The sequence below is a fragment of the Lagenorhynchus albirostris genome, chromosome 1 (genome assembly GCF_949774975.1).
Source record: "Lagenorhynchus albirostris chromosome 1, mLagAlb1.1, whole genome shotgun sequence".
Taxonomy (NCBI): domain Eukaryota; kingdom Metazoa; phylum Chordata; class Mammalia; order Artiodactyla; family Delphinidae; genus Lagenorhynchus; species Lagenorhynchus albirostris.
The window spans coordinates 158,441,643-158,457,317 of NC_083095.1; the positions used below are offsets into that span (position 1 = coordinate 158,441,643).

The following is a 15,675-nucleotide window of genomic DNA, read 5'->3' on the forward strand; positions in this document are numbered from 1 at the left end:
GATACGTACTCACTGAGGTCCTATTCTAGGCTTGTTTAACCCTCACAACAGACCTATGAAGAAGGCACTATTATCACCATCCCCATTTTACAGATGAGGAAATCAAGTCACGGAGGGGGTAAGTAATTTGCCTACAGACGCACAGCTGGCAAAGAGTGTGGCACCAGCAGGGGCACCAGCTCTGGTCTCTCATCTGGTACATCACATTGCCTCTGATGATAAAGGGAGACACTAGCAGTTAGGTTTCTGAGTTTTGAGTATAGCTGTCAGCAATGAATGGTTATCATGACAAAATAAATACAATAACATCCTTATTTGAAGTTCAGGGAATTCGGAAAATGAATTGTTAATAATTAAGTTCAGATTCATTGCTAATTATTAGAGAAATGCAAATCAAAACTATAATGAGATAGCATCTCATGCCAGTCAGAATGCCTATCATCAAAAAATCTATGAACAACAAATGCTGGAGAGGGTGTGGAGAAAAGGGAACCCTCCTACACTCTTGGTGGGAATGTAAATTGGTGCAGCCACTATGGAGAACAGTACGGAGGGTCCTCAAAAAACTAAACGTAGAGTTGCCATATGATCCAGCAATCCCACTCCTGGGCAAATATCCAGAGAAAACTGTAATTTGAAAAGACCCCTATGTTTACAGCAGTACTATTCACAATAGCCAAGACATGGAAGCAACTTAAATGTCCATCAAGAGAGGAATGGATAAAGATGTGGTGTATATATATATACAATGGAATATTACTCAGCCATGAAAAGAATGAAATAAGGCCATTTACAGCAACATGGATGGATCTACAGAATATCATAACTAAGTTAAGTAAATCAGACTGAGAAAGACGAATACCATATGATACCACTTATATGTGGAATCTAATTATGACACAAATGAACTTATCTATGAAAGAGAAGCAGACCAACAGACATAGGGAACAGACTTGTGGTTGCCAAAGGGGATGGAGGGTGGGGGAGGGATGGATTGCGAGTTTGGGATTAGCAGATGCAAACTTATATATAGGATGGATAAACAAGGTCCTACTGTATAGCACAGGGAACTACATCCAATATCCTGGATAAACCATAATGGAAAAGAATATATATATATATATATAACTGAATCAATTTGCTGTAAGAAGAAATTAACACAACATTGTAAACTATACTTCAATGAAATAAATTTTAAAAACAAAAAATTAAGTTCAGATTATCAGATGGTTTACTTCAGAGACAAGAGGTCATTAAATCATCTGAAGAATACCAGTAACTTTAAATTGTTTGCTATATTTAATAATTGGTATTCCCTTATGGGGTTGTAAGAAAGAAAGATCATGACAGATTATAAATATCTGCTGTTAGATTTTTTTAACTCCTAGAAGATCAGGCAGTAGCCTATGAGACCATAGTGTTGCCTGAACTAAAGCCTGCTGGTGTAGACTATATTTTATATTTCAGGAATACATACAGTATGAATTCTTTCCATTGGCTTATGAAATTTAACTCTAAAAGGCAGCAAGTTATGTCCAGGACCTGGGACTACCTTCTAAAAGTTGAATTTGTCCTGGGGCAGCCAGGCAGAGGGGATCCTGGCTCCCACTGAGAGCCTCTGGACCCTCTGCACCCGGCAGTGTGGTGGTCTGTTCACAAGCTCATCCGTGGGTGAAGGCAAACACTTTGTACTTTCGTTATCTGTTGCTTCTTGCCCACCTTTTATCCTTCTGTGGAAATGTATAGGCAGACTTTAAGGTCACCCAGTTTGCTTCGAGTCTGTGTCTAATATGGCTTTGCTACCCTCTCTGCATATCCTTCTAAAATCCCTCACCTGCGCTTGCTTTCCTCTCCTCTACTTCCTGATTACCTGCTGCTCTTCTTGCACCGTTTCCGCCCTCCGCCTGACTGCATCTCCTGTGCTCTCCCCACTCTGCTGCTTCTGCAGCTACCTTGTCCTACATTCTCCCAGAAATGCTTTTGCACATGTTCTACTTCTGTTGGCCACATTGACAGCTGCGCTCCGTTGTGTGGGAGGGTCCTTGGCTTCCATTCTTAACCCTTTTCATGGGGAGAGGACTATTTTTATGTCCCTTAGGAAATCACATCATCTGATCAGGAAGGGTCTGGCTTCCTGGAAGTTTGCCACCAGGAGGACCAACTTCGCCAAATTCACCATGTATGAGGAGACGTGACTTCCTTCTTTAAAAGCTTCCCTACTGGGATTAACAGATGCACACTACTGTATTTAAAATAGATAATCAGGGGCTTCCCTGGTGGCGGAGTGGTTGAGAGTCCGCCTGCCAATGCAGGGGACACGGGTTTGTGCCCCGGTCCGGGAGGATCCCACGTGCCGTGGAGCGGCTAGGCCCGTGAGCCATGGCCGCTGAGCCTGCGCGTCCGGAGCCTGTGCTCCGCAACGGGAGAGGCCACAACAGTGAGAGGCCTGAGTACCGCAAAAATAATAATAATAAAATTAATTTAAAAAAAAATAGATAATCAACATGGACCTACTGTATAGCACAGGGAACACTACTCAATATTTTGTAATAAGCTATAAGGGAAAACATATATATGTGTATGTATAACTGAATCACTTTGCTATACACCTGAAACCAACACAACATTGTGTTAGTTTATAAATTAACTATACTTCAATAAATTAAAAAAAAAAAAAAAAGCTTCCCTACCATAGGGAACCCGACAACAGGTTCTAAGTGTTCCCCGTCCTGTATTTCAGGGACCATCAGAAGAACTTTGCACTCTTAATTTTCCATGACTTCAAGTCCAACTTGGTTTTCTCTGTTAAATGTCATGTCTCCTTGCTCACTTCAAATCTACTGCCCCAAGGATTCATTCCTTTTGTGTTAAAAACCGCATTGCCTCTGGAACAGACTTGAAATCCTTTAACAAACACAACATTTAGAGATTAAAGCAGCTGTGCAAACTTTTAAAAATAAATAAGCTGGTAAAATATAGATACGTATCTTTCCTCTCAAATCTTTTATAATTCTCTGCCTGTTTTTTTCCCTGTGTGACCTAATCCAGATAACAGCATTGCTGGCCACTCACACAGAAAAAGGAAACCTCAAACTCATCTGATTCTGTCTCCTTTACACCTCCCTAACCTCCCTCCCCCCTGCGTTGAATAGGTTTTCAAGCTCCGTGTAGGACCCCTCTTTAGGTGTCCCGTAAATGTCCCATCCCTACTGCCACTCCCTTAGTTTGAAGCTGTGGAAGAAACAAAGCTTCACGATGTGGTTTAGGTTAAGAAAAATTGTCAGATGCTATTTCAAGCTCGTTGTAAACAGCAACCAGGTGGAGACAGCACATTTTAGACAGCTACGCCAAATCAAGGGAAGTCGTATTGAGTTTCTACAGTATGTGTGAAAGAAGAAAGAAAAAAAAAACTGAGGTGAAGTTCACTTCAATCTGGAATGCTTAACAAAAAGGATGCATGAGGAACTATCTCCCATGTCAGCCTTGTTCTGTGACTTCCCACAATGACTTAGACATGTTTCACAAACCTTGACATGACATCCGTAGATGGAAATCCAAGGAGAGATTTCCATTTCAGATGGGGAAAGAGAGGCTCTGTAGGAAACAATTTGACAAGAGCCCGAAACTCAAAACAAAAACTCAAATTTTTATCTTTTATGGATGCTTTCTGTGGGCTGTGATTTCAGTTTCAGTTTAGTTTCAAAACCTTTTCAGTGAAAGTACTCCCTGAACTCTAGGTGCTGAACAGGTATAGAATGACGTGACCATATGAGTAGGGGTGGTTACAAATCTTCAAATATTTTTTATCCGTATCTCAGTATATCTAGTACCTAGGGGTTTTGACTTTGAATCTTATACCACTAAACCTGAAAGGAGTTTAACTAAAATGCATTTTTGTTAAGGCACTGTGAATAATGTTTTCCATTCCATTCAAGTAATAGGCACGACAATCTATAAAATTTGTGGAACTTCTGTAGTGACTTCCAAGAGAATATATGCCTATGTAGGGAATAACTTTATTGGACCTTCATAGACTCTGATCTATTAAATATAATGTCCAAATTCACATTCTCAAGGTAAGAGTCCTGTGTGTCTTTCCTAAGAACAGAACATAGATGCTGGGAGCTCTGTAGTAAGCCAGTTATTAAAACTTGTTTTATGTACAGTCATCTTGTCATGTGCAACGATCACCCTTTACCTGCCAGGCATCTCATAAATTACATGGGAACATTTCCTTAATGATAGAGTTAAAAGTTAACACAAAAACTTAATGTTAGTGGAGCAACAAGGTCCAGTTCATACTTGACGAAATCCATGTTTCAAGATCCCATGGTCGCCTATATTGAGTTTTAAGACTATTCCTATTCCTACCCTGTCATTTAATTTCAGATCTATAGATCATAAAGTTGTCTCATCCTGTCCAAATTCTACATTCAGCTATTTTAATTTCCATCTGCTTCTTCATATGGGGCTGCCTTTTAAGTTTAGTCATTGTAGAGAGAACAGCCAGGGTAGAACCTGGTTGTGCTTACTTACGGAGTTTTTATATGTGAAAGACTAAACAAAGAACAAGACTCAAGTCTTAAATCTTCTGTCCTCATTCTTTTTAGTAAGCAAAAGTCTGAGTAGTTGCTGAAAGAATATTAAGCTCTCTGGGATTCTACCTCTATGCTGCATCATTTATACACACCAACATTGCCACACCTCAGACCTCCTTGGTTTCTAGAATTCAGATCATCTAAATCATTAGCCTTTTCTGACTATGTTCTCTACTCTGGCCAGACTCGGGTCAGGCACTCAGTGAAGCTTTTGTTGATATATCCTGGGTTGTCTCTCCCTTACTTCCAACATAGTAGTGAAAATCCCTAAGCCTTCATCTATCACGACTAGGACTCCAGGGCTGGGCAGGAATAAATGGTGGCTGGAGGCGATGTAATATGTTTATGCTGCCATTTGCAAACCCTGACATCACCATGGTACCCGCAAGGTCCCATCAACCTCCCTGTTGCTGTGCCTCATGCATCACTCATTTTCTGCATCCTTGCCCTTGGGCTATAGTATGTCACGGTCACCTATGAGAGTCACGGAGCCACACTGACTTGGCCCAATACAAAGTCACAGCTGGGTTGTTATTATTCCCACCAGGCAATCTCTTGGCTAGCAACTTTCCTACTGCATTTTCCCTCGAGGTGAACTCAAATCCTCCCTACTGGCTTCAAGTCTGTAATGTTGCTGGGCGGGTTCCTTTCCACCATTCTTATTGCTTCTTCTTACGTGTCGGAATTTTCCGTGACTGTAAAACTCCTGGCCTCTCTCCAGCGTTTCATTTAATCTGTGTACCGGCTTACTTAAGTGGTTTACTTTCTAATTGTGATTTTCTCTTTCGCATAGATTCTTACTTCTTTTCTATTTAGAGAAGACCTTTCAATATTTCCTGTAGGACAGGTTTGATATTGCTGTATTCTTTTAGTTTTTGCTTGTCAGAGAAATTCTTTCTCTCTCCTTCTATTCTAATTGATAATCTTGCTGGGTAGAGTATTCCTAGGTTGCAGAATTTTCCCTTTCAGGACTTTGAATATATCTTGCCACTCCCTTCTGGCCTGCAACATTTCTGCAGAGAAATAAGCTGATAGCCTTATGGGGTTTCCCTTGTAATTAACTCTTTGTTTTTCTCTTTCTGCCTTTAGAATCCTCTCTTTATCTTTAACTTTTGCCATTTTTATTATAATATGTCTTGGTGCAGGTCTGTTTGGGTTTATCTTGTTAGGGACCTTCTGTGCTTGCTTTCTGTATCTGGATATCTGTTTCCTTCTTTAGGTTTTGGAAGTTTTCAGCCATAATTTTTTTATTTTTATTACACTTGTGGCTGTGGTTTATTGAAGTAAAAGGATAGAAATTAAAAGAGAGAAAAGGGAAAGATGTGTGGGGCATGATTTCCAGGAGAAACCAGGTGCAAGCTTCCAAAACTTCTTTCCCAGGGGAGTTGCATGGATGTGCTTAATTCTCTGAGCAATGATTTGTGATAAGATGTGCAGCCAGGGAACTAGAGGAGCTCACCTGAGCCTTGGTGTCCAGGGTTTTTACTGGGGATCAGTCATGTAGACATGCAGTGCCAGCATGATTTATCTCAGCTGTTCAGACTCCAGATCCCCAGGAAAAAATAGGCATTCACCATGAATCATATTGTTAGCATAAACTATTTGACCAAACTGATACTGCTTGGCCCAAGGCCTCAGGCCTACAACACTCTTACCAGGCAGAGTATTCTTTTTTTATTTTTTGTGTTGTCACATGCACTTTAGTAAAGATGCATCAGTCAGTCTGGCTACAGCTCAATCAGATCCATTTAACAAATAACAATAATTAGTGTACTCAGAGTCACACACTTGCTTTGTGTAGAAGGAAGGGCCCGTTCACTAGAACACAGACTGCAATCCCTGACAAAATCAACATTAATACACGTGAGAGCCCATAATTTCTTCAAATACATTTTCAATCCCCTTTTCTCTTTCTTCTCCTTCCAGGATCCCTATTATGTATAGATTGGCACGTTTTATATTATCCCATAGGTCTCTTATATTGCTTTCATTTTTTTTTTCATTTGGGTTTCATTTGGTCAATTGGGTGATTCAGCCTTTCATTTACTCTTTTTTTAAAAAATAAATTTATTTTTGGTTGTGTTGGGTCTTTGTTGCTGCGCGCGGGCTTTCTCCAGTTGCGGTGAGTGGGGGCTACCGTTTGTTGCGGTGCATAGGCTTCTCATTGCGGTGGCTTCTCTTGTCGGGGAGCACGGGCTCTAGGCATGCGGGCTTCAGTAGTTGTGGCATGCGGGCTCAGTAGTTGTGGCTCATGGGCTTAGTTGCTCCGCAGCATGTGGGATTTTCCCGGACCACGGCTCGAACCTGTGTCCCCTGCATTGGCAGCAAATTCTTAACCACTGCGCCACCAGGGAAGTCCCTCATTTACTCTTGAGAGAATTAATTTTCTGGCTGGAGTTTGGGGACCAGGACATGAGTATGCTTCTCTCTCTCTCTTTGGGAGCCAGCTGCCTGCAGGACACATGGATTCTCACTTTGTCTAGGTCGAAAGGTAAGCTTAGCAGGGAAGAAGGGAGGCCTGCAGGCTGCTGGTGCTGCCTGTGACTGGGTGGGGACATCTACGTCTGGGGCGTGCATTTGGCAAGAACTGGACCACACCCTCTAGCACAACATTTATTACTAATAAAGCTGAGATTTTAACCTCTGTCTGATGTCTGCGTCTTTCTCTGAATTGGCTTTCAGAGTCAGGTAAGGGACAAGATTGTCATTTACTAGGCATGTCAAAACTCCACCACTTCATCCCACCCCTCCCCCATCATCCAAGCACCCTTGACTCTTATTAATTTATAAGATTAAGGCATTCAGGTGAGCTCTTCCCCAACCTTCTCCATCCCTACGTGTGTGTCTTTGGACGGCTTTCTCTCCATCAGAGGAATCACCACCTCCTTTCTAAGACTGATCTTTCTTTCAGGTCTTTTTCTAATTACTGTGTTTCTCTCCTTGTCTTTCTTGTCAGGGTCTTTCTTACCATAATCTTCTCTTCCTGGTCACTTGGAAAGAGGACGCCAAAGAAGATCTCAAGATCAACTGCTGATTTCCCATCAAGCCGACAGGAAACCCAAGACCTTAACCCAGATCCACAAATATGACAAGAAACCACTTAACCCAGAGGGTTTTGGGGGAATCAGAGCCTGCTATTATAGGTTTGGCTACTCTACGACCTATAGCTCCTTAAGTATAGGACCAACTGCATTTAAAATATGTGATTTATGAGTTATATCCTGCATACTTTGAAATATCAGACATAGAAAATAAATTTATGTAAATGTTATAAAATATATGAAAGAGTAGAGGAGATAAGGAGAGCAATATACACCACACATTCCCAAACCTTACAATAATACACTTGTTATAATTAAATATTAAGTTTGGTGCTAAGCTTCCTTGAAGCCATGAAAAAAGGTAAACACACTGGATTACATAATTCTCATTGTTCGAGAAAAGGAAGCTGAATCTCTAACAAAGTTTTGTCAGAAAGGATTCTTTCCAACTCAATTGCTCTGGAACCTGTGGACCAGTGATGGGGATGCCAAAGCACAAAAAGAAAGGTGTGTTCGACGTGGGTTTGCGAGAGACACAGAGGTGGGCTTCAAGCTCCAATTGATAGGGATACTTGTTACCAGTTATTAAACTGGTGAGACGAGAATAGAATGTTTAGGTTGACCAGTTCTACCTTGGTCGTGCTGGGAAGTTATTTGTAAATGCTGTCCCTGCACCAGCCCTCTTGCTTATCTGATATTATGCCTTTGGGCAAAGAGACAACATGTACCAACACCAACTCTCGTTTTGATCTTACTGATCTGAAGGATCCTTCCTTTTACAGGGACCAGAATCATTTGCATACTGAGGTTGTTCCTTATCCCTAAGAGTAAAACCAAAGTTTTGAATCCAGAGGGGGCATCGTTGGTTTCCTATTTGATATTCCAGGAGGGAACTCATGGAGGACAGGACAGAAAGTTGCATTCAAATCAAGAGACAAACTTTGGAGTCATTCATTCATTCCCAAAAATCGAGCTCCTGCTAATGTGGCCATGTGCAGGCTCTGGGAACACCGTGGTGAGTGGAATTTGTAGCTGGTCCCTGCCTTCGTGGGGCTTAGACTCCAAGAGCCCTGACCTAGTCTACTAAGGTGGGAAGCGGTCAGGGAAGTTTGCCAGAAGGAATTGGCATTTGGGCAGAGTTCCAAAAGATGAGCAGGTGGAGGGAAGAGGATGTGCAAAGTCCCTGCGGCAGGAAGAAAGCAGTGGCTTTGAGGGGGTGGAAGAGGGCCAGCAAGACTGGAGGACTGAGCATGAGGGGCAGACAGTCCAGGGTGCGGCTGGACGGATGGCAGGGCCTCATGGGCCCAGCAGCAGTGGGAGCCACTGAGGGGGCTTTTCAGGCGAGCTGGTGATGGGGGCTGTGGGGGCTGGTTAGAGTCTCTCTGGTGTAAAATGGACTGAAAGACCAGGACTGAATTCCGAGGACTGATTTCTGAGGGGACAGCTGCAGGAACCCAAGTGAAAAATGATGCTGGCTTGTACTCAGGTGCTGAGGGTAGAGAAGGAAAGATGTGGGTGGACCATGATTTATACGTGAGGGTAAGTTATCCGACTTGGGGATTGTTAGTGCAGAAGAGGGAGGACTCCAAATGCTTTGCCAGTGACTGTCTTGCTGAATGAGATGGCAGTGGTGCTATTCATGGAGCTCCGGGGGGACGTTTTGGGAGGAAAAGCCTGAGGGCGGTGCCCTGAGACAGCTGAGTGGGCCGGTGGCTGGGGCTTTGGGTTAAATGCCCGGCTACAACCAGCACTGTGTTAGCTAAAAACTGAGTCACATGGTACATCTCTTCTTGAGGGACTGAATGTTGGAATTTACAAAATGTTGAAATTCTATTAAATGGTTAGTTTGGTAGAATTTTATATATACCTTTCCAAGCAATAGGGGAAAGCCATGAATTTGGTTCCTGAACCTAAGCCCTCAAAGCACCCTGCATGGAGGAGCACGACACGTATGTAAACTTCCGGTGTGAACACGTTTGCAAATCACTGGCCCAGGTTTTGCAAGGTGCCTGGACCACAGGGAGGTCAGGAAGGGAAAAACACCAACGGTGTTAATCACAGACGCTAACCCCTAACCAGACCCTGCCGTCTGCATGGTGCTGGGGCCGGTCCCACTGAGAGAAGAACAGGAAAATCATCAAACGGCAAATGGTGACACAGAAAATGAAAGCAAGCAAATCTATAAGGAAGATTAAAGAAGTGGCAGAAACATCTGAGTACTCAAAAATTTGATTTTAAAAGTAATCACTGATGGGAGGGATAAATTAAGTATTTGGGATTAACAGATACACATTATTATGTAGAGAATAGATAAGTGACAAGCACCTACTGTATAACATAGGGAACTATATTTGACATCTTGTAATAACCTATGAGGAAAAAGAATCTGAAAAAGAATTTATATATATATATATATGTATATATATGTATGATGGAACCACTATAACAGAACCAATTTGCTGTACACCCGAAACATTGTAGATCAACTCTACTTCAATCAAAAAAAAAGCGACTACAGAAAAAGTAGATAAATTAGGAATTTGGGATTAACATATACACATTACTGTACATAAAACAGATAACCTACAAGGACCTACTTTATAGGACAGGGAACTCTACTCAATATTCTGTGATAACCTATATGGGAAAAGAATCTGAAAAAGAGTGGATATATGTAGACGTATAACTGAATCACTTTGCTGTACACCTGAAACTAACACAACACTGTAAATCAACTATACTTCAATAAAAGAAAAGAAAAAAAAAGTCATCACTGGTGCCAACAGTTAGGTAGAAATAACTAATTCTTCCCATTCTCCCACCATCTCTTGCTCCCCAGAGGTCCTGGTTAGGGTGAAGGAAAGCTCCCTTTTTCCAGACCTCCTCTTTCTGTCTCTGGCGTTCACCTATGATTCAGCCAAGAAAGAGTCAACAAAGGGAACCGGAGGGGCAGGAATGTGCTCCCGTCACCCCCGGGGAGCTCGGCCAAGGCAAACGGGAAGTAGCCTGCTTTTACCGCCCCGCGCACTTTCATTCCTCTTACGTGTGCTCGGAGCCCCAAGGGGAAAATGCAATTTGGTAGCGACCTGACAACCACATCCCTGGAGCCTTGGTCCAAAAAGGGTAAAAATCCAAACACTGCTCTGGGAAGGGAGGAGGGGAGGAGGCAGGGTGAGAGAGAACACCATTTCCACCCATGGTAAATTACGCCTGTGATTCCATTCAAGTTAATGTCCACCTAGAAAGTGGAAGTTAGGTTATCAAGATGGGGGCGCTTTAGCTTTCTCGTAAGGAAATCATGATTATATCTTGAAAGGTTAGCAATTACCAGTAAAATAGCAAAGAAGTGTTCCAAAGTTTTATTGAAAATATACCTTATTAAGGCCGAAAGTTGGTGCAGATAACCTTTGAGTTTGGCTGGTAGGATTGCAAGTTGACTAGGTCTAGGAGGGCGGGAGGGGTAGAGCTCTGCAGCTGCCAGGGGCATCATCCCTCCTGTGGGCTGAGGTGGAGGCACTGGCCTGAACACCCACCACGAAGATTTCACGGTGTATCGTGAATTCTGCTATAATTGCTGGGGCCCCTGATTGGGAAGTATGTGCTGAAATATTCTCTTGAAGTCCTACCATGTTTTTATGTTTCTCGATATACACACGTATATCAGACGATATACACGGTATCAGAAAACTTTAATGCTGAAGACTCCAGGATAGAATGATGCTCTGGAATCCCCTTAGGCATGTCTCCCTCGCCAAGCTCATCCTTCTACATGCATTGTTGATTAAACTCTTTGGAACAACGTTTTATCAATTCTCATGCTCTTTAACAAGCTTCAGTTGCTTTTCTGACCAACGTTCTCAAAAATTATGATTCAAAAAATGTCTCTAGTGCGGGTTGATTGTTCCCGTCTACCTTTGCTGGTTGCTCTGCAGTTTGCAGCCGCAGGAAAAGCAATACTATAAAGTATGGAACACATCACCCTTTCTGTTCCTCCCTGACCTGCCCTCCTCTGCTCATTTACTCACTGCCCCATACAGGCAAGCCATCCATTCCCCACGTAGTAAGCACTGACATCTTGATGATGCTGACCTTTTTGGGTACCCAAGACAGACGCCTCTGCCCCTCCTGTACCTCTGCTCCGTGAGGTTGGAAAGGTGTTGGGAAGGTGCAAGGAGAGCACAAGTCAGGATCAGGAGGTCAAGCCGGGGCCGACCACACTTGGCCAAGGCAACAACATATGTCAAGGGCGTGGAGAAACGTCCCCAGCAGTTACACAGCCCTGCACCTGACGGTTCTCTCCATGTATTGTATTGTAAAAGTGCCCACTTTGGGGGCGGGCAAGAACCATCAGGGTTTTGTTTGTTTTGGTTTGGTTTTGGCCTGGAATATTTGTAATAAATGTCATCATTAAATTCTATATACAATATATAACCATCGTTTGGAACTTTCACACTACTCTGGGGGGTGGGGAACACGTTCAAAAGCCAACGTTGAGTCAACAGGAGAACTGGGAGTGAATGTGTAAATGGACTTGGCATTCCCCTTAGACAGGACGGAGGAGCCGCACGCTTTGACCCTGCGCCCCGCGCCCCGCGGTGGCCACGCCCCAGACGCACCTCTCACAGGTGACACGAATGCGCTCCTCGCTGGACGACTGCTGTTCGTCCTCCTTCTCCTGGAAATGCTCCCGGACACACTGCTCTTCAAACTCGTGCAGCCTCTTCAGCTCCTCGTCGCTGAGAAACAGCTCTGTGCAAAGGCAGAAGCGGTTGCCACGTGAGAAACCAGCCAGGTAGATGCACCCTTTCGAATTTCACAGCCCGCCTTTAACCAAGCTCCCTTCCCCACCCCTTGCAGGCAGCGCCCTGCTCCCGCCACTAGTTATATCACACAAAGACTCCTTGTAATATGCGGCGATCATATTGATATTTCTGGTGGAGCTAAACGGCTCACTTTTTAACACAAAAATCCAAATTACAGCTATTTGGAAAGCGAAACCAAGTATGATTTTCTGGAAAAGGTTTTGCATGTATTTTATGGATAGAGTCAAGTGGACAGGAGTATTTTCCCATTCTCTTTAGATGCAACACACTAAAAACATTTTGAGGACGTCGCTGGTGGTGCAGTGGTTAATAATCTGGCTGCCAACGCAGGGGACACGGGTTCGAGCCCTAGTCTGGGAAGATCCCACATGCCGCGGAGCAACTAAGCCCGTACGCCACAACTACTGAGCCTGTGCTCTAGAGCCCGTGCTCCGCAACAAGAGAAGCCACCGCAATGAGAAGCCCACGCGCCGCAAAGAAGAGTACCACCACCCGCCGCAACTAGAGAAAGCCCTCGCGCAGCAACAAGAACCCAACGCAGCCAAAAATAAATAAATGTATATGTATAAAAACATTTTGAAAGGAACATTGGCTTTATAGAGAAAAGTTATTTTCAAGAACTGTCTCAATTTCTCATCTCTTCATGAGTGGACTTCCAGTGATATGAATTACTAATAAATGAACAAAACTAGAATAAAATCAGCATAAAATGAGAAGCATTCTGCAAAGAATAGCATTTGGATAGAGTGCTGTGTTTTCACACATTTAAGTAGTTTAAGGAGATTTCCATGCAGGTATCCAATTAGAATGGTCTTTCTAGATTAGCCCAAGATAGAAATGAAAGAGTCCTGCACATACTCAATCCACGATCCTGTTCGTCTTGGTCCCCTTCTCTTTTCTTCCTGCAGTGGCGGCTGAGACGCATAATGATTATATAGACGTGGCTTAAAATGATCATTGGTGGAGGCAATACTGGCCGGTCATGAAATGTCATAATCAGCTGATAACGCTGGAATTTCCACACTTGGTTGGATATTGACTTTACTTCAAAGAAGGTATTGCTTTAAAAAGAATACATGTTTAGTTAGTTGTATTACTTTTAATTGTGATTTCCCAGGGCAATCAGAATTACTCACACTGAATTGAAAATATGAGATGAAATGGCCTTTTGGGGTCATTCCACGAGTTAGTACTGACTCTGAATGACCTGTCTTTTGGTTTATCTATCAGCGTGGCTTACCAACATTCAAGGACGTTTTACTCATATAAATAATTAAGAATTAAGTGTATTGAAATTGCTACCCACTGCTTTCTTGCAAAACCACACCACAGTCTACTGACTGCTCAGGAAATTTTATTTCATATATTTAAAGGTATGAGCCATCCCACTAAGCATTTTGAAGTATTTAAACTTTAAATTCAGTCAACTAGCTGACTACATTTTTTTGGAACCGAGTTGATTAATTACTGAACATGTTGATTGAAGGTGGGTTATTTTGGATGTTGGGTAGGTACAGTCTTTTGTCTTCTTTGAGTTTCCAGTGGGAGGCAGTAAGCCTAGAATTGTTGGAATCCTGATCAGGCGTGTTGTCTACACGGGGACCTTAGAAAAGTCAGTTAACCTCTGTCAACCTTCATTTTCTCATCTGTCAAGTCCGGAGTGTAACCAGATTCTCTCCAATGCCCTGGTCAGCTCTGAAAGTCTATATTTCTGTGAAGGATTTTTCCCTTATATTTTTCATCTTAGAAACTAAAATAAATTTTTCCAACATTTATTAAGCATGGTCACATCCTCAACATATCATGACAAAAGGGGCAAGTTTTACAAGAAATTTGATTGTGGATTTTAAGCCTTTTCTTTCTTAGGCCATTTTATCTTCTATTCGGTAAGTGATAAGAAAAATATTTCATATAATAGTACAGTAATTGTCACAGCCTATGAAATTAACTTTGCTTTCTGTGCCTCTGATAATGAATTCAAGGCTCAGTTTGATAAATCTTCTCTGTCTCAGGAGACTTTCGTCTAAGAAAATATTTTCATTAGATTAAAATACATGCTAAGGGGCATCCCTGGTGGCGCAGTGGTTGAGAGTCCGCCTGCCGATGCAGGGGACGCGGGTTCGTGCCCCGGTCCGGGAGGATCCCACATGCCGCGGAGCAACTGGACCCGTGAGCCACAGCCGCTGAGCCTGCGCGTCCAGAGCCTGTGCTCCGCAACGGGAGAGGCCACAACGGTGAGAGGACCGCGTACCGCAAAAAAAAAAAAAAAAAAAAAAGCCAAAAGTGTTAAAATACTAACCAAGATTGAATTTAAATGTATTTAAGTGTCAACTTTTGATTTAGGAATACATGAAGGCTGATTACTGTTGAACAAAAAAACGTTGTGAAAAATTCTACGCATTTGAAATTGGAATTCAATTTCAATGGAATTCCATGTAAATCCTGGGCAGCCTGGGAGAATTCCGAGATTACACTGAAAATCTGTAAAATAATAAATAACAAATATACGGTCATCAGCGGTGACACGCACTTGAAAACGGCGATGAGCAAGTTCACGAGCAGGATGTTGGCCACCAGCAGGTAGCAAGCCATGATGGCGGGCGTGAGCCAGGCGCCCGGGATGCAGGGAGGGAGCCGCTTGCCCTCCTCATCGTACTGGTTGTCACCACAGGGAGCTGAAACGAGAGTCTGTCTTTTTGTACTTGACTTTTACATAGAATGAAAAGAATAAATAAACTGACCTATGCTATTAAAGGACCTATTTCTTTTTTACTATGTTTATTTTCTGATTTCATAAGCAATAATTTTCCATGTGAAAAATATCAATTCATACAAAGGAGATAAGGAACTCATTTCTGCACTCACAGATAGTCATTCTTAACTTGTTATATTTGTAAACGTTTTCTCATTTCTGTGTTGTGTTTGTCATATACAGAAGTTCTTCATTTCTAAGCAGATGCATCTATCTATGCGTCTATGGGTTTCTTTACTGTTATCCATTAGAAAGTGATTGGGTCTTCTAATTATTTAACATTAACTTATGTTGTCTTCTTGGTCATTTGTATATTAACTTTGAAAATAATTTTATTGTGAGGTAGGAGGTACGGATCCCCTCTAGCCTCCAATCCATTAACTGACTGTTCTGAGTGATGTTTGAAAAAGAATCTTTTCTCTCTCTGCTCATTTGAAATGCCACTTTGACCATATGGGACT

General features: G+C 42.5%; 1 protein-coding gene across 1 annotated transcript in view; it reads right to left on the reverse strand.

The window, feature by feature from the left end:
* The window catches only part of TRPM1 (transient receptor potential cation channel subfamily M member 1), an 80,107-nt gene that overhangs the window by 2,138 nt on the left and 62,294 nt on the right, over positions 1-15,675 (reverse strand). Inside the window, exons 22-24 of the mRNA XM_060157038.1 lie at positions 14,993-15,137; positions 13,321-13,523; positions 12,256-12,388 (exon numbers count right to left, since the gene is read on the reverse strand). Coding sequence (XP_060013021.1) covers positions 12,256-12,388; positions 13,321-13,523; positions 14,993-15,137 — 481 coding nt within the window. The remainder of the gene's footprint in view (positions 1-12,255; positions 12,389-13,320; positions 13,524-14,992; positions 15,138-15,675) is intronic.